Source organism: Halichoerus grypus, chromosome 6 (genome assembly GCF_964656455.1).
Source record: "Halichoerus grypus chromosome 6, mHalGry1.hap1.1, whole genome shotgun sequence".
Lineage (NCBI taxonomy): Eukaryota > Metazoa > Chordata > Mammalia > Carnivora > Phocidae > Halichoerus > Halichoerus grypus.
The window spans coordinates 162,260,633-162,279,681 of NC_135717.1; the positions used below are offsets into that span (position 1 = coordinate 162,260,633).

The window sequence follows — 19,049 nt, forward strand, 5'->3', positions numbered from 1 at the left end:
GTGAAGACAGTTAAAATGAAGAGGAACTTATTTACAATGTAATGGAATTCTACAGGACTTATTGTGGGCAGAAGAAATACAAAACTTAAGTTCTAAGATGCTCTACATATTTTATATTAGGGACTAAGTTAATTAAGCAATAGTGATCAGCTTTTTTTTTCATATGGAAATGAGTTCATTCTGAACTCCAAGGAAATTGACTTAGAAATGTCTTACAATGTTTTATACTTTTGAGTACTCTCATCTAAGGTGATAAGAGATGGATTTAAAAAGCCATATCTTGGGGCCCCTGGGTGGCTCAGTCGTTAAGCGTCTGCCTTCGGCTCAGGTCGTGATCCCAGGGTTCTGGGATCGAGCCCCACATCGGGCTCCCTGCTCCGCGTGGGGAAGCCTGCTTCTCCCTCTCCTACTCCCCCTGCTTGTGTTCCCTCTCTCACTATGTCTCTCACTGTCAAATAAAAATAAAAAATAATAAAATAAAAAAAAATAAAAAGCCATATCTTGGGGTGCCTGGGTGGCTCAGTTGGTTAAATGTGTGACTTTTTTTTTTTTTTTTTAAGATTTATTTATTTTGCGGAGTGCGGGGGAGAGCAGAGGGAGAGGAAGAGAATCTCACGCAGACTCCCTGCTGACCATGGAGCCTGAGGTGGAGCTCGATCTCATAACCCTGAGATCATGACCTGAGCCGAAATCAAGAATTGGGAGGCTTGGGGTGTCTGGGTGGCTCAGTTGGTCTGACTCTTGATTTCGGCTCAGGTCATGATCTCAGGGTTATGAGATTGAGCCCCATATGTCAAACTCCATGCTGGGCGTGGAGCCTGCTTAAGATTTTCTCTATCCCTCTGCCCCACCTCCCATCTCCCCACCCTTGCCCACGCGTGGCGTGCGTGCACACACTCTGTCTGTGTCTCTCTCAGATAGATAGATAGATGAGATAGCCATACCTTCTTCTGAGAAAGGAACCAGGTAAATAATGTTTTGTATTTTAGGCATTTGGATTCAGTCCTCAGTGATCACACACGAAATTCTGCTGAAGGCACGGAGTATTTCAAAATGCTTGTAGATGTTTTTGCTCCAGAATTTCGAAGGCCAAAGAATATACATCTTCGAAATTTCTATATCATTGTTCCCCCTCTGGTGAGTACTTTTAGTACCCAAAGTGAATTTTTTTTAAAAAGTTAGTAAATAGATCCAGTTTCTTTGTAGCAGGAAATGCACATAGTAGACTATATTACTTTCTGGTTGTAGATAAAAGCTAAATGTGATCTCAGGGAAGGTGGCCTAGGAATTTTACTTAACTAGTTATGCAGAATGAAACTTATTTTACAGTTGAGATGGATTTTTATTTGTTAGTAATTGCTAGAAAAATCTAGTGTTATTTAAATTGAGTGTACTCCATTATATATACACCATATAATCTTTGGGCTGATTATACCATATAATCATTTTAAGTGATTAATGTAGACTAACTTCTGTTACAATATGAAGTTATTTCTCACACGTCTCTTAAAAGTATTACTGTTTAAGGACAGCTTCTCTCTATACAGTAGTAAATACTAACATCTAGATTAAATTTTAAGTGCTTCCTCATAGTATATATCGTGTGTCCTGCTCCAGTTCTGTATAGTTGTCATCCAAATAGAGCTCAAGTTACTCCAAATCACATCATACAGACAGTTGGAGTGGGGAAAACGGAGTTAAGAGAGAGAGCAGCGTACTAGCAGTAAGAGTTACGTTGCCCTAAAGATTTCTATAATAATACTGTTTTTTAAAAAAAAGATTGTTAATGGGTAGCTCTAAAATCTAAATATCACTAGACAAATGTGGCTTTTGATTACATCTAACTTTGATAAAGAGTAATAAATTTTCATATTGCTGCCTGATTTGTTAACGTATCTTCTTACATATTATTACCATTGTTATCCTTTGGAAGTAGAGGATGGTGTGTGGACAGCTTTTTTCTTTGTAGATGTTCTTTTCTACTGTTTTTAATATGTTTATTGTTAATGCTCTGTCATAATTGTTAATGCTTTATCATAATTATATGTTGTAACTGTGATGTAGCAAGCATTATCTTTTCATCCTAAAATAGTGTCAGACTGGAAGCAAATCTGTCTTAGTTATACTTGGATAACAGTGTAGTTAACTTAGGGTGACCTCATCATATTTTTTTAATTTGAAGGACAGTATATTGAAGCCATAGTAAATAACAAATTGTGAGTTTACGGGAGAGTAGAGTTTTGCAGGGCAGCTGTCCGAATTCAGTTAGTGATGGGTGGGTGGGTAGCACTACAGGGAAGTATAGGACACTCTTCTTGCGCTTCAGTTTATCATCTAATTCCAGAAAAAAGACAAACATAAATGAGCTATCTAAAAAAAAGATTTAAATAATAGTTGGTAGAGATTTCACAAATCTGTGATTAATTGCCCAGTGAGTTTTACAGGCAAAAAAAGTGAAACTTGGTTTTTTGTTTCCAGCATCAGCTATTATAGTACCTTCCACGGTGTATCACAATTATTCCTAAACATGTCTCTCTTTACCCCTCTAGAGCTGTGCTATCCATATATAGCCATAAGTGGCTACTTAAATTTAAATTAATTCAAATTTTATAAAATAACAAATCTAGTTCCTCTGTTTTGCTAGCCACATTTCAAGTGCTCAGTGGCCATATATGGCTAGGGGCTTACTGTACTGGACAGTAGGATACACAGTATTTCTGTCTTTGCTGAGAGTGCTGCTCTAGAGTGTGTACTCTTTGATGGTATTCCTTTTTTTATCGTAATTAATGCCTGGTATATAGTAATCTTTAGTAAATCTTTGTTGAATAAATGATAAGGTATTTTGTAGGAGCTGAATTTTTAGGGAAGCAGTTTTTGGGGGAATTCATTTATCCAAATAACTACTAATTCATTTTAACCAAGAATATGATAAGAAATAGTGTTTTAGGATGAAGTGGGTGGGCAGAAGCAAGGATTACCACCCGTAAGAGCACTTATGCTTGAAGTAAATAAAGCATACCTACTTTTCTGACTCCAGCTTTCACTTAGAGTATGACTTTAGGCAAGTTACTTAGCCTCTCAAGCCTCAGTGTCCTCATCTGGAAAATGTACATAATATTTTATGAGGAACCATATACAAGGCACTGTGCTTGGGGTAAGTGGTGATCGGTGACCGAGAGAGTGCTCATTGTTAAAGGATTCGGAAAGAAGAGCCATTAAAAGATACTGGTACAGATTGTGATCTCACCAGGAGGCTATTTATATGAGGAAGATGTCTCAAATCAAAAGGACAGGAACCTAGAAGAGATCCTGTTTATAAGTTTTGAAATGTCTGTTTTAGGAACTAAATTCTGAAGATATTTTAGCACATTTGTTTCTCTAATATGTTATATCTTTTTAGACCCTCAACTTTGTAGAGCATTCCATTAGCTGCAAGGAGAAATTGAATAAAAAAAATAAAATTGGAGCTGCTTTTACTGATGATGGCTTTGCCATGGGTAAGCTTAATGGAATTGTTTTTCCATTAATTTTATGTTTGCCTATTATAATGGATTTTTAGAAACATTTGCTTAATAGGTCTGTGTGCTCTTTGTAGATTCGTTTTTTCCTGAGCAGTGTTACTCTTTATTTTTTAACTAGGTCATCTGATTAGTAGTACTTGTTTTCCATCATTTTATAACTATCATTCATGCCCCCTTGGTATTGCTAATCACTTATTCTCGTTGGACCTAATATTTAGACTTTGTTGTGGTGGTGGTTTTAGAGTTTTAGCATCTTGTGTTGAGTTTCCCTGCAGCTTCCTCAGTTGCTGGCTATTTAGCAGTGGAGGTTTTTCCGCAACCTTCCATCCATGTTCTCTCTAAGTGATTTTCATAGCCTTGTTGTTTCTTTTTTTCTTGATTGGTTTATTTTTAGTTCTTTATACTTTTGTATCTTTTTTTAAAGGAGTAGAATACAACTTCTGTACTCTTTGTCATTTAGCTTTGGTTTTGCTAATGACCGCAGGTGTGGCTTACATTTTGAAGCTTTTGGATCAGTACCAGGAATTTGACTCACTTCACTGGTTCCAGTCTGTTAGAGAGAAGTACCTGAAGGAGATAAGAGCAGTTGCTAAGCAACAGAATGTACAGTCAGCTAGTCAAGATGAAAAACTGCTACAAACCATGAATCTCACTCAGAAGCGCTTGGATGTCTGTCTACAGGTAGAGGAGAATAATAGTCAAATCTGCTTGATATCTGAAAAAACAAATCCTATGGAAACCCCCTTTTAAACAAGTGAAACGAATAGTGGTAATAAGTGTATTTTAAAAGAGTGGCATTTGGAAGCCATTTGATTCCATATTAAAAATGGATGGGATTACTTCATTTTTTTTTTTTTTTTTTAAGATTTTATTTATTAGAGCACGAGCAGGGTGTAGGGCAGGGGGAGAGGAAGGAAACAGACTCCCTGCTGAGCAAGGAGCCTGTCCCAACCTGACCCAACCCAGGGCTCCATCCCAGACCTGGAGACCATGACCTGAGCTGAAGGCAGCTGCTTAGCAGTGGAGGTTTTTCTGAAACCTTCCATCCATGTTCTCTCTGAGAGAGAACCAGGTGCCCCTAGTTCAGTTTCTGTATTTATGATTTACAGTAGAGCTTTTTAGAAGTTACAGATCTATAATAATTTTAATATTTTGCTATAATAAATATTTTCAGCTTTTATTTTACATCTTTTTATTTACTTAGGAATTTGAATTGCTCTATTTCTCACTGAGCAGTGCAAGAATTTTCTTCAGAGCAGACAAGACTGCGGCTGAAGAAAACCAAGAAAAGAAAGAGAAAGGTCAGTGAGTGGCTTAAATTTGGAAAGACCAATAAATCTTTAGTAGTAGCCACTAATGCCCCATTTTATCCGGTCAGAATTCCAGCTTCCTTTTCCTTTTGGAAAATAATTTAGACCTAGAAATGCCTTTAAAAAAAAAAAGTACAGCCGACATGGATCATTTGTGAAACCGAAAAGAAATTTATATAGTTTTTACATTTCAGTCTGGGGTAACTTTTTATTCAGTTTCATCTTTTCTTAAATAAAATTTAACAAGTTTTCTTTCACCCTTCAACTTGTGTCTGAGAAGAAGGAACAGATTAGGAGGAACACTAAATGTTTTCTGAAGGCAGAGCTGCTGATAACTAGACACAGACTGAATGAGATAGGACAGGTGACTGAGGAGGTAGTAAAACAGTAGGGGCTCTGTGTAGTGTCATGGTTAAAGGCCTCCTGCTCTCCACCGTAGCCAGAATCAGAGCGCAGTGTAGCCCTGATAACTGATTGTCATATCCATGAACTTGAGTCATTACGGAAAGGATTCTGTCCATTGTATTCTTTGTAGGATGGTGTAAATTGCTTATTTCATACTTAAGGACTCATAAGATACATTTCTCTCAGATTTAAAATTTAGGAACAGTTGTCTTCCCTGAAGAATGGATGTTTCCTCTTTTCTGTTACAGAAATTATGTAACTTAGTTTTCCTTTTTGCTCGGAAGCTCAAAACTAGATACAGCAACTGAGTTGAGTTTTCACGTTTACCCTTTTTCCTGTTTTCTTACTTGTATTTCACAAATCAAGGCGTAAAACTTATATTTCATAAAATAAGATGATTTTGTTAATCTTATTTTGTTAAATTTTAAAATATATATATTTTTTACACTGAATAGAGGTGATTCTTTTGGGTAGACCACTTATATCAAGTATCTATTCCCAGATAATGTTGCATAAATTAAATACTATGTTAATAATTAGGATATGCAGGCATTTTTGGAATCTAGACTAAGTAATAATTATGTGCTTGAAAGTGATTTCAGGCTATTACCTGGAAGATGTTCAGTATTTATTACATGAAAATATGTATATATTCTGTTTGGGTCCTTTTCCAAGGCTAAGGTAGATTGGAAGAATTTGAGTGAGGTTGATCTAAATTATGAGGAAATTCAGTTATTGCTTAGGTTCTGCTCAGGCGTTTCCTGCCAGAAGCTTGTCTCCAGCGGAGCTTACTGGGAAGACTCTGTAGGTGGATTAGATATTTACTTTAAGGCCTAAAGCATTAAGGCAAAACAGATGAACCTTTCTGTCTCAGTGGAACTCCTTGCTTTGGACTGTTCTTAACGAACTCTGTGATTCTGGCTGATATGTAGTGCCCACATGCCCAGGTTCTTCTGTTTCAGGGCTCTGGCTTAGTTCAGGGTTGCTCAGATGTGTAGTCAGAATTGCAGGAGACATGAGATAGTTTTCCTCCATTAATGAAACATGTGCATGTGACATTTTGCATGAAAAAACAGGAATTCATTTTATCACAATCACAGTAAAAAGCTGCTTTAAAAAATAAATCATAAACACAAATGGGAAGTTATGTATTCTGGACAGTTTTACATGTGCATTTGCAGCAGCGTTTCTATCAGTGACAGCAGTGCACTCTAATAGTGGTTTGTTGGCCTGGCTGGGGGACCAGCCGAGAGGCAGCATGCCTTCAAACATGCCAGCGAGACTCCCCCCTTCCCCCCAGATGCAGTTCTCATTTCTCACAATTCGACACCCCTAGTAAGTACTGGCCAGAACATTACATTTGCAATAGTTAGCTTAGATTTCTTTTTTTTTTTTTTTAAAGATTTTATTTATTTATTTGACAGACACAGCGAGAGAGGGAACACAAGCAGGGGGGGAGTGGGAGAGGGAGAAGCAGGCTTCCTGCTGAGCAGGGAGCCGGATGCAGGGCTCGATCCCAGGACCCTGGGATCATAACCTGAGCCGAAGGCAGACGCTTAATGACTGAGCCACCCAGGCGCCCCGTCAGCTTAGATTTCTAAAAAATTAAGGTAAATACACTCAGTATACTTTAGGGAACTACTGTTAGGGAACTATTTGGTAGAAGCCCATTTTCTTAATTTGAAATTTAGTAATTCAGTCCTTCTCAATTTTTACTTAACTCATTTTTAAAAAATGAACATATATCTGTCCATTGTTATTTTCATCCATGCTTCCAGAAGAGACAAAAACAAGCAATGGAGACCTGTCCGACAGCACTGTGTCTGCAGATCCTGTGGTCAAATGATATTGATGGTATGTGTTGCCCCTCTGAGATAATCAGGATTGTGTCAGGACTGTTGCTGGTGAAATGAGGTTAATGAGCTAATGATGAAGTGTGTCCTGGGCCACATCTCTGGTAATCGGTGGATGTTGCAACTCTGTAAAGCAGTGCTCTAAAGTTAAGTCTATTCTTCTTCCAAAGGCTCTATCTACTTTTCAAAGGTTGAGAATGAGGTTTTAAATTGGATTTTTGCCTGGACTTTAGGCTAGCAGATGTGCCTGTGGAGAGTCATGTGAAGTGAAGCCGTGGAAGGGCCACTCCGGATTCCTAAACTGCTGCCTCAGAGCTCTTGTAACCTGCGTGAGGGTTTTTCATTTGTATTTGCATAGGTCTTGGATCCATTTTTGTCTCAGTCATTGGAAATTCAGGGCATATGCTATGGACAGCCAGCAAATACATGTTTAAACAAAATGAATGAAACCTGAAATTGATGAAGCATACATATCAATATTCTTAATAACAGGAATATGTAAAGATGGTTTTGATAGTAGAGGTGAGGCACAAGTATGTTACGTACCTTTAATGTACAGTGTAAAGCTGATTCACTGTTACTTTCATGTGACTCACGAGAGCTGTTAATGTCTTTGCTAAGACATTTTATAACTAGTTTACATTGCTTTGAAAACATGTAACCTCCAACAACTGCTTTAAGATTTACTTAATACTCAAGATGAAAGAAAATTCAGAAAAAGCCATAAGAGTCCTGCTTGAAGCTTCACTTTTGGTTGAAGGCACTACGTATGATATCAGAGAAAATTATATGGATTTTTATTTTCACATCCAAACTCAGGTTTCTTCTACATTAGGTTGAATTGAAATCTTGGTGATAGTTTGGGCAGACTTTTTCTTTAAACCAAGTATAATCTAAGACATCAGATTAAGCACTGTGCAGGCTTTTTAAAAATTACCACTGTGACAATAAAGTTCTAATAACTTAAATCATTTACTGATTTAAAAAGTACAGTAAGATTTTGAGTAAATTTAGTTCCTGGCAGGCTACTAGCTTTATTTTTGTAAAGATTATGTCAGTTAATAATTAAATGGTTAATCATGACCTATATATAATCTTTTAATGATACAGTGATACTTTTACAAAGAAAACAAAGTTTAAAACTGTACACGTAATAATACATCATTTGGAAAATACTTGATTTTTCCATTGCACTTGCCTATTAAGCATTTCTTTGGGTATATCCTGCAAGGAATTCTAACGTTGTTTGACTTCCAGCTTTTGGAACAGGTGTACAATGCCCTGTCTATATTCATTGGTTACTGGCAGGGTAACTTTCCCAGCCCAAGATAAACACTTCACTGTTCAGTCAGAAGAAACAGAATAGGTAGAAAATGGTTTTTGTTTATTATGTAAACATGACTTACAGAATTCTGTACAATGGATGGATTAAAGGCATTTAATATTTGTAATTCATACTAACTGTAGAAATGGCCCTAAAGCATGCTGCATAATTAGTAATTTATATTTTCATTATTATGTTATATTAATGATTTTGCTTTGATTGCATCAAATTCGTCACCATTTCATAGCAACAATATTGTTCTGTTTTTTCCTCTGACTTCCCTAAAACAATCTCCTTTAATATGGATAGAAATTGTCATTGGAAGAGAATCCAGTGTCTCTGTTCATTATCCCCACATATCAGTTATTATCGATTTTGTGAATACTATGTAGAGTTCATATGCTGACTCCATGGATATATACATTGAGAAGAGAGTGATAGATTATTATTTTGCCATTAGTTCAAAATAATGTCACTGCAGTCTGGATAAGTTACACATATTTGAAATAAAATCTCTGAAAAGATTAAGCATACTTAAATGGTATTGAAGTGCAGAGCAGTAGGGCTTGAGTGTTTCACACCATTTAATACACACATTTAGATGATGGTTTTCTTTGCTAACATATTATTGTTAAATATTGTTTTCAGACATACTGTAATTTAAAATTAGTGTGAGCATTTGTTGTAAATTCACAAAAAAATTCAATAATGTTCAAATTCTCAGGAATTAAGGACTAACCATAACTTTGTCAGTTCTAATTAAGTTTTGTAAAGGATGGCAAGTTTATTACTTCACTTGAATGGGGCTCCCCCAATTCTAAGAAAATATATGTATAATAAAACATTAATAAATACAATTTCAAAAATTTACTTCCCCTGGATGTTTATGTTCAAAATTGAATGTCTTAAACCAGTACTTCTTAACATTAACCTTTTTGGAGTTCCCTCTAATAAAATATAGGGAATCTATCTTTAAAAAAAATCCTTGCATGCACATAGGCAGAAATTTCAAGTATAAAATTGATATTGGTTCCTCTCTATATATCCCAGGTGAAGAACTCGTACTTTCCTTTGTACATTCTTGATCTTTCCATTGCTTGCTATTTTCAGATAAAAAGAACCCACATGAATTTTTATTTTGAATCCTAATCCTGGGAAGGGATCCTCGGTTTACAGTGTTTAATGTTAGAAAAACTATTGCCATTTACAAACATGAGTTGAACTGAAATGGTAATAATACATGAGAGCCTTTTAAATACAGTTGACCCTTGAACAGTATGGGTTTAAACTGTGTGGGTCCACGTACATGCAATTTTCAAAAATAAATACAGTATAGTATGATAAATGTATATTCTCTTCCTTATGATTTTAATAGCATTTTTCTCTAGCTTTATTGTGAGAACATAGTATATAATACAAATAACATATATAATGTGTTCATTGTAAGGCTTCCAGTCAACAGTAGGCTCTTAGTTAAGTTTTTGGGGAGTCAAAAGTTACATACAGGTACTTGATTGCATGAGGGCTTGGTGCCCCTCACCTCCGTGTTGTTCAAGGATCAGCTGTACTACCCTGGAGAAATTGTTCTTGGTAAAGTCTGGTTGCTGCTCCTTTGCTCTTCTGAGGTAGTAAATTTGTAAGATTGGGGGAAAGGTGGGATAATACCATCACATACATCATCCTGTTACTTTTTGATGGCTAAATGTAAAAAAATAGATTTTAACTAATTTTAATAATTTTATTTTTTTTTCCAGCTAAAGTTTGAAGTTTCATACTGATGGTATTCCTTTTAAGAAAGTTTTAACCCTACAATTTCAAGTTTTTAGATGTTAGGAAGACTTTAACAGGTTATTAGAGATTTCAGATTTAAAAAAAAAAAAGGATCCAGAATAAGTGCACATCTCTAGAGATTAAATGAACATCAGGCAGTGAACTCAGAGAAGGTGATGGCAAAGTTAGTGCTTAATTTATACAAAAAAGTTCTTATGTATAGTGTATACAAAGTCAATTTGGGCAAATATATGGATACTCTGTTTGCCTCTCTTTACTATAAAACCCAGTTTACCTGACAGTCCAGTTGTTCCCATTAGTGGAGTCACACTCAGCAAAGGAGTTGAAATTTATCTTCTGATCAGTGTAGATCTGATGTCATAATTCTGGGATCATCTTTAAAGGCTATACATTATCTAGTGTATGTAAGGTCTTTGTGTAGTGAAACATTCTTTAGTAATGCCTCATCATTAAAGTGAGGGGGAAAGTTAACATTTTTATATCTAGAAACCTATCTATATTGACTTTATAGTATTTAATCATTTCAGAATTGGCACAAAAAGGTTAACAAGGCATTAGAGATGCTAACTTTAAATTGATACAATTACTGAATATCAGAATAATCTTCAAAGGTTTACGTACTAAGTACTGATGAGAAAAGTGTTTGCTAATTGCGGTCTCTGGTTTGTCACAGAGCAGTAAGAAGCATAGACTTTGGAGCCAGACTGGTTCGAATCCTGATTTGGTGCCTACCAGCAGGTTCTTAGCCTCTCTGTGCTTCATTTTCTCGGGCATAAAACGACCTAATAGTATAGAACTCACAGATTGAGGATTGAGTTAATTTGTGTAAAGCACTTTATAGGTTAGGAAACAGTAACTACTATAAATACTAGCTAGCTATTATGATTATTCATAGGCAGAAGTGCACTTGGCATACAGCTGTTAGCTTTAGTATTTTTACTTTTACTCTTTTAGGTGGAAAAGTTCGAGGATAAACAGTATGTGACTCTGAGTGGGTCTCATAAAAACTATTCCTTTTTAAATGGCCAGCTAAGTGTAGCCAATGGAAGGGAAGTCTTGCACTTCTTAAAAAAGGTAGTCTGACAGGTGGCTAACCAACCAGACGCAATGCCGGGAAATGAAAATTGGTGCGAATAGCTGGCTAAGAAAAAGGGTCCCATTTTTCCACCCTCCCACCTTTCATTTACATGACACTTGTTAATTTTTCATAGTGCGTTCATTTGGTAAATTTGAAGAAAGGGCAAGTTATCTACTGTTTCTAAATTTTAAAATTATTTAAAAATATATAACATATGCAAAAGAGTATATAATATATGGAGAATAAAAACAGAACACTTTAGTAGCCACCATGTAGGTTCAAAACCTGTTGCTCCCGCCTCAGATGCTCCCATTGTTCCTCCTCAGATCTCGGCTCCCTTTTCCATCCAGAGGAAACCACAATGCAGAATTTTGGTGGTAACTATTCCTTGCTTTTCTCTAGTGTCATAACCTATCTGTATTTTTCTAAATAACATGGTGGTTGTTGGTTTGTTTTTTACAGCTAATATAAATGGATTCTTACTATGTAGCTTATAAGACTTGCGGTATTGTTTCTGAAATCCATCCGTGTTGATGCATTATAGTTATAGTTCATTTAGTTTTACTTCTCTAGTATTCAGTTAATGACATGTGGGTCATTTCCAGATTTGGGATACTGTGAACAGGGCTACTGGAACTGTTACTGTACATGTCTCTGGGTATATGTGTTAAGAGTTTTTCCACGCTTGTACCCACAAGTGAATCTGCTACGTAGCAGGGCCGAGTACAAGAGCAATGGATACAATGCCAGGCTTCTCCCACCTCAGCAGTGGAGGAGGCTCCCCATCACTCCATCCCCACCAACAGCCACATTTCTACCGTCTGGTGAATATGTAGTATCGCAGTGGTTTTACTTTGCATTTCCTTGATTATTACAGGAAATTGAACATATTTCCATTTCAAAACCCTTTTTATTTTTTATTCTATGAAATGCCTTTATGACTTTTTCTGTTTTTAATGTATTTTATATATTCTGGGTACTGATTTTTTGTTGGTCATCTGCTTGCTTAATATGCTCAGTTAATTTTGTGTTTTCATTCTCTGTGGTGTGTTTTTTTTCCCCCCTCTATGGTTTTTTGATGTTCGTTTTAATGTACTGGATTTCAGTCTTTTTTTTTCTTATGATTTGCATGCTTTGTGGCTTAACTAAGCCACAATTTTTTTTAAAGTTTTATTAGTTTCTAACAATATTGTTCATGACTAGATTCTTCTCTCCCACCCTGAACAGTGCTAAGCAAGAAAAAAATTCAGGGGATTGTGGCTCTTGCCACCTATCAGAGAACTTTCTGATTTAATGTGGTTACGATATACAACTTTTGTAAGGCATTCGTTAACACCGAACTAATAATTCCATGGTATATCTCCTGCTGGCTTAGATCAGTTCACTTTGTCTCTAATGGTACACACGCTCTGGAAGTGGATTCCTGATGACCCTGTAACAATTCTGGATTACAGAAATTGTTCTATTAATCCACCATTTTAAAAGCAATACCTTTTAACAACTTGGCACTGAGATCACATTATTCCATCTATGTTGAGTAGAAGTATTTGATGGTACATCCCTCTCTGCTGTGATTTCATTATGCCCTAATTTTTTGGAAATTAACATTGAAGCTATAGAACTGACTTTAGTTTTCTTCCAAGGATGTTCTAGAAAATAACCATAAAAAGCAAAAGAAAGAAACAAAATGATAGTTTTTATTTGCTAGCATTTATTGCTAGGTTAATTTATTACAAAGACAATGATATTCTGTTGAACTTGGTTATAATTACACACACTGTGCCAATTCAAGATCATTATACTTATTTTAATAGGTAGGGGTGGAAATAGGAACTTTGTACCAAGCCCCACAACCAGCTGTGCTTCAAGTGAGTTTTAAAATTAACTGGTCCATTCCTTAAGGAGGGTCTGGCTCAGAAGAATCAGGAATTGGTAGAGCTTCACCCTGTCCATGGTGATCCACCACTAAAAATATCTAAAGGACCATAAACTTCTGAATGCTGGTTCATTAAGGTTCCAATGTAAAATTGAACATCTTTTGTTGGTACTCATCTGCTAGTCTTTTTATTATATGTCTGGAAAAATGATCAAAACTGCATTTTTGCTAGTGCTCAGGCCTCAAAGCAGGGCTTGTCACCTAACTGCACAAATTAATGCTATTAAGTCCAATTGTGAGACAAGCTTGATTATAAATACACAATTTTCAGAGTGACAGGCACTTAAAGCTCATTAAGTAAAATACAAAAATAGATTATATTAATAGGAAATATTTAGTGTTTATCAAATTATAAATCTAGGTTTTTACCGTTTTTAAAAAAGGATATTGGAAACAGAAGAGATGACATTTGAATAAAGTGAACAATGCTTTTCTTCAACTTTCATTCTGAGCGCTGAACAATACAATCTAAGAAAAAGACTTACCACAAAGCACCTAAAATAACATTTTGTAGATGGGTAGGAATGTTGTCAACCATTTCTTACTGTTTCCCTCCCATCTCTCAGTATCAAGGCATCCAGAGGACATTCCACAAGCGATTGTCAGCATTCTGAAACCAGGTCATGGGCCTGTATATCAGAGAAGTTGAAAACCCTTAAGGAGGTAGCTCTCCTTCCTGGGTGCTCTTCCCCCAAAGGCCCAAGAGAGTTATGCTTCAGATTCTGCGCCTCTATTTTCACTTGGACTTCCATCATTGTCATCTGGTTGATCGTTTAACAGTACATATTTTCCATCATTGGTTAGTGGTATGGACAGCATTAACTGAGCCAATGCTTCTGGATCCTGAAGTTAGGGGAGTTTAAGAAGGAGAAAAGAAAACGCTTAAAATGCACTTAAGAACCCCTTTGGGCTTGGCATTCATGATGTTCTGTAATCTAGTCTCACTCCTTCTGTTATCTGTATGTGCCTTCAGATGAGTCTCCTTGCTTCTCCGAAAAAACTCAATTGCATTACTGCTAGAATCTAGAGCAAGGTTTTGGTCTCAGCCAAAATACTGTTCACACAAATCATAACAACTGTCTTCCCAGAAAGAGTCCAGAGAGGAACTTCCTTTACAATACCTTTGTCTTCTAGGTCTTTAACTCCTTTCTCTCTTGGTCATCTGGGCTCACTGCTTGTTTTTATAAGTTTTATTGGAACACAGCCATTCATTTATATACTGTATATGGCTGCTTTTGTTTTATAGTCACTGAGTTAAGTCGTTGCAACAGATGTAAGCTTAAAAGGTTTACTGTCTTTCCCTTTACAGAAAGTTTGTCAACCCCTGATCTATAACCATAAAATACTCACTTGCGCTGCTTGCTACTCTTTCATGTATTTTGGTCTTGGTCCTTGGCCTTCCTACTTTCCCCCAACAGACTGGAACTGCTCATATGGTACTCACTAGCTGTATGTTACTGCTTAAATTAAAATTTAAAAATCCTGTTCCTCAGTCACATTAGCTACATTCAATCTGCATATTAAACAGTGCAGATAGAGGTCATTTCCATTATTGAAGTTCTACTGGACAATGCTGAACTAGAAGACTCCTGAGGCAGCAACCAGATCTCTCTTGCTCACTGCTGTAATTCCAAGGTTTTTTTTGTCCAAACTTGGCTCTCAAAAATTTGTTGGGTGAATGACAGACTGGGAGGAATGGGAATCTTCACGCCTAGTACATTTCCAGGTGAGGTCTGTCTGTGACTGCTCTGAGCAGCAAGGCCTTTGAGCACATAGTAGGTACTTAAAGTTTCTACCACCTCAATTTGAAAGAAAGAATATCTAGACAACAATAGCAAGCAAAAAATTGATAACAGAAAGCAGGACTGTAGCAGTGAAATTTACGAAGAACTCCACAGGTGTTACCAGTGCTCATGGACCTAGCAAGTCTGGTGGTTAGAATGCTTAAAAGGAAATCTCAAATTTGGCCACACTGCTTAGTGAACATCTTTGCTCTTTTTGAGAGAAAGCTTAGTATATATAGAGATTTGGAGCAGTTGTTAAAACCAGCACTAAAATGCACCTTACCTTCTGAACTTCAATGATTTCTTTTCCCAAATTAATAGCATAACATATCTGCAAGACAAGAAAAGTAGTGTTTGGCAAAGGTAGAAAAGGATAAAGAACTTTAGGGGGGAAAATGTGACTATGGAAGTACAGTGAGGTCACTGCCCACGTCAGTGTGGGGGCAGGGGACCTAGCTGTAGGAGATTCATCACATGGGGCTCTGAACATTAGCGCCCACCTGTCTTGGTCTCCTGTTGCCAATTTGTGCATAACAAAAATGTCCAGGTTCAGTAGCAATTGAAGTTATTCCAGTCCTTAAAATTCTTAACGGAATACTTTATTCCTTTCTCTCTAAATCACACTCAGCTACCACATGTTCATGCACACAGTGGCAAACAGGTGTTTGCTGAAAGAAGAGTTGATTAATTTTGATTAATACTAGGTAGCAAATACAGTCACAAATTTTTCATACTAAATGAGAAGAGTTTCCTGATGTCTGCTTCCTTGGTTTGCTCTGAGACTAGATTTTCTCCATTGTAACTTTTGCTTTAATTTTTTAAAAAAGAACAAACTTGAAGGCACTTGCCTTTTTTTTTTTTTTTTTTTTAACATTTCCTGATACCTCTTCTAAACAACTGTATCCCACCATTAACATTATTCATCACTCTGTTTAGGATGACATGCATTTTCCACAGAGAAACTGTATTCCAGTTGGTTTTCTTTCAGTGGGGCCTTCCTAGAGGTATTCTCTAAACTCCTCAATGGGGAAACAAAGAATAGTCAACTAAATATCCAGGGGATGGTGCAAAAACCCCTTTAAGTATCTGTTTGGACAGAGAGGTTATGGAATCTTAAGATGAAAAAAATAAGACCTTTTCGCCTTCTGAGTTGCTTTCAAAAACGTATGTGCTCAGAGCCTCTCCACCTGTGGATTCTGGTGTGCGGACCACGAAGCCAACCAGTCTCTTGTTCTCTTGATGAGCAGCAAACTGGGTGATGCTGGTGAGTTCAAACTGGAAATAACAGGAACAGACTGAGTATCACACAACTGTTATTCAAAATCAGACAAGTCATTCTCCATGGAAAACATCATGGGAAAAGTGCACTATTAGAAGACAGGCATTAAATTTGGCAAAATCGGTGAAGTGCCTACTTTGAATTAAGGAATAACTACTAAAGTCAGTGTGCATGCAGGTACTTACATTGGCCCTTGTTACTTGAGTCTGAGGATCTATCAACCTGAAATTTTAAGAGATTCATTATATCACACATGCTGGATAAACTTAAATTCTTAGAAGCATCCGCAGAAGTTCAGAATGAAATCACACAAAACAGAAGGCCTGGCTGAGGGCAAGGTGACGACTCCGTGGGACTATCCAAAGGGTGGACGTGCCATGGTTCCTGCCTCTGTTGAACCTGTGTAGTTAGAGCTCAGTGTGTATCTTCATGAAAGGAGATTATGGAGAATTTCACATTTTTAAAAAATTTATCAGAGCGAGCCTGAGCACAAGCAGGGGGAGTGGGAGAGGGAGAAGCAGACTCCCGCAGAGCAGGGAGCCTGATGCGGGGCTCGATCCCAGGACTCTGGGATCATGACCTGAGCCGAAGGCAGACGCTTAACGACTGAGCCACCCAGGCATCCCGAGAATTCCACATTTCAGTGCTTATCCAGAAAGGCAGCATTATAATTCCCCACGGTGCTGACAAAGAATATGCATGGATCATATTCTGGACAGCCTGCTTCTCAACAGACATTTACTGATACGGGTTTTCTTTTGAAGTGTTTCAGATACATCCCCCCTCCCTTTTTTTAAATATGGGGTGTGAGAGAGTAGTGAACAGATTTTAACAAAACTATTCTGTCAGTTTGAGTGTGGGGGAGTACTATTTATGGAGGTGTTCTAGATGTATCTTGAATGGCATTTGGAGCATCTGATAATCAGGTTGATGTATCTGGGAAAAAACACTGCATTACAGAATCTATTGCTATCATATAGACATATAAATTTCTGTTTTCTAAACGTGGTATTATCTATGTATTGATATGCTATAAATTCTGTGTGTAAAAGCAAAAAAATGTATTCTGTGTGTTAAAAAAAAGGTTATTCCATTTATATGAAATGTTCCAAACAGGCAAATCTATAGACATAGAAGATTAGTGGCTAATGGCTGCCTAAGGCTGGGGGGTTTCAAGGTAAAGGGAATGAGTGCTAATGGGTATGGGTTTTCTTTGGGGATGATGAAGATGTTCGATGTGGTGATGGCTGCACAGTTCTGAATATACTAAAAACACTTTGAATAGGTGAATTGTATGGTAGGTAAGTTACAGCTCAGTAAAGCGGTTATCTCCCCCACTGGTTACAGTCTGAAATACCTACAGTTCTACTTATGAAAACATGGGGTTTATAATCAGAGGGCTCTAACCTGGCTGTTCAGCTGTGATCTTGTACAGGTCACCCTGACTTCTCTCAACTGTTTCATCTGTAAAATGGGGATAAGAACCCCCACTTGAAAGAGGTGGTAAAGACAAGGAGAAAATGTGTATGGAATTTTTAGTAATCTATAAAGCTAAATAAATGTTATTTTTTTATGTCCCTATTAATGACTATGAATTTAAAGATTTAAAAAATATACATCATATAAAGAAGATGTCGTTCATATATACAATGTATTACTCAGCCATCAGAAAGGATGAATTTGCATTTATCAGGCAAATTTGCATCGACGTAGATGGAACTGGAGGGGATTATGCTAAGTGAACTAAGTCAAGCAGAGAAAGTCAGTTATCATATGGTTTCATTCATAGTGGAACATAAGGAATAGCGTGGAAGACCACAGGGGAAGGGAGGGAAAAATGAATAGGAAGAAATCAGAGAGGGAGACAGACCACGAGAGACTCTCGACTCCGGGAAACAAACTGAGGGTCACAGAAGGGAGGGGGGTAGGGGATGGGGTGACTGGGTGATGGGCATTAAGGAGGGCACGTGTGGTGGTGAGCACTGGGTGTTATATGCAACGAATGAATCGTTGAACACTACAGCAAAAACTAATGTACTATATGCTGGCTACCTGAACATAATAAAAAAAATAAAAAATACACATCATAAACAATTTCCCTCAAGTTGGGTTAAGTTCCCTTAAGTATTTTGTAAAATTTTTTCATAAATAGAAACTTAAAACACATTTTCTGAGTACTTAAGAGATTGCTATCTAAATCAGGTAACATGGATTTGCCTCTTTATATCTGATTTTCTGTGGGACTTCTAAATTGTCTCAAAACATGAATTCCAGTTCAGGGATATGTGTGTGTACACCGTGGTAAAATATACCTGACATAAAACCGAGCACTGTCGACATTTCGTACATTTACCACGTTGTACAACCATTACTGCTCTCGGGTTCCTAAACCATCTTCATCACCTCACAAGGCAGCTCCACACCCATTAAGCAGTCCCTCTCCAGTCCTTCTCCTCTCAGCTTCGGCAACCACTAACCTGCTCTCTGTGGATTTGCCTACCCTGGACCTTTCATGTAAATGCTCATACAAAACGGCTGACACTCGTGTCTGGCTTCTTTCACTTAGCAGAATGTTTTCAGGGTTCAGCGAGGTTGTGCACATGTCAGGACTTCATTCCTCTTCAAGGCTGATTCGTATTCCACTCACTATGTGTAAAATACCACATTTTGTGTATCAGTTTGTTGACAGACATCTGGACTGTTTCCACTTTTTGGCTATTGTGAATTACGAACATGTGTGTATACATTTTTTTTTTTTTTTTTTTTTT

General features: G+C 37.1%; 2 protein-coding genes across 8 annotated transcripts in view; one reads left to right on the forward strand and one right to left on the reverse strand.

Moving 5' to 3' along the window:
- Positions 1–17,862, forward strand: part of WASHC4 (WASH complex subunit 4) — a 67,738-nt gene extending 49,876 nt beyond the window's left edge. For 2 of the 6 annotated variants that reach the window (XM_078076504.1, XM_078076508.1), the window contains 5 exons: positions 990–1,137; positions 3,401–3,497; positions 3,982–4,202; positions 4,726–4,822; positions 7,015–9,283. In XM_078076504.1, coding sequence (XP_077932630.1) covers positions 990–1,137; positions 3,401–3,497; positions 3,982–4,202; positions 4,726–4,822; positions 7,015–7,082 — 631 coding nt within the window. In that variant the 3' untranslated portion in view covers positions 7,083–9,283. Of the gene's footprint in view, positions 1–989; positions 1,138–3,400; positions 3,498–3,981; positions 4,203–4,725; positions 4,823–7,014; positions 9,284–11,608 lie in introns of those variants that run through there. The other 4 variants (XM_078076507.1, XM_078076505.1, XM_078076506.1 and 1 more) reach the window with 4 other exon arrangements.
- The window catches only part of APPL2 (adaptor protein, phosphotyrosine interacting with PH domain and leucine zipper 2), a 53,093-nt gene continuing 47,002 nt past the window's right edge, over positions 12,959–19,049 (reverse strand). The window contains exons 18-21 of one of the 2 annotated variants that reach the window (XM_036103228.2): positions 16,467–16,503; positions 16,137–16,277; positions 15,286–15,333; positions 12,959–13,847 (exon numbers count right to left, since the gene is read on the reverse strand). In XM_036103228.2, the coding sequence (XP_035959121.1) occupies positions 13,821–13,847; positions 15,286–15,333; positions 16,137–16,277; positions 16,467–16,503 (253 nt within the window). In that variant the 3' untranslated portion in view covers positions 12,959–13,820. Of the gene's footprint in view, positions 14,062–15,285; positions 15,334–16,136; positions 16,278–16,466; positions 16,504–19,049 lie in introns of both variants that reach the window. The other variant, XM_036103217.2, reaches the window with a different exon arrangement.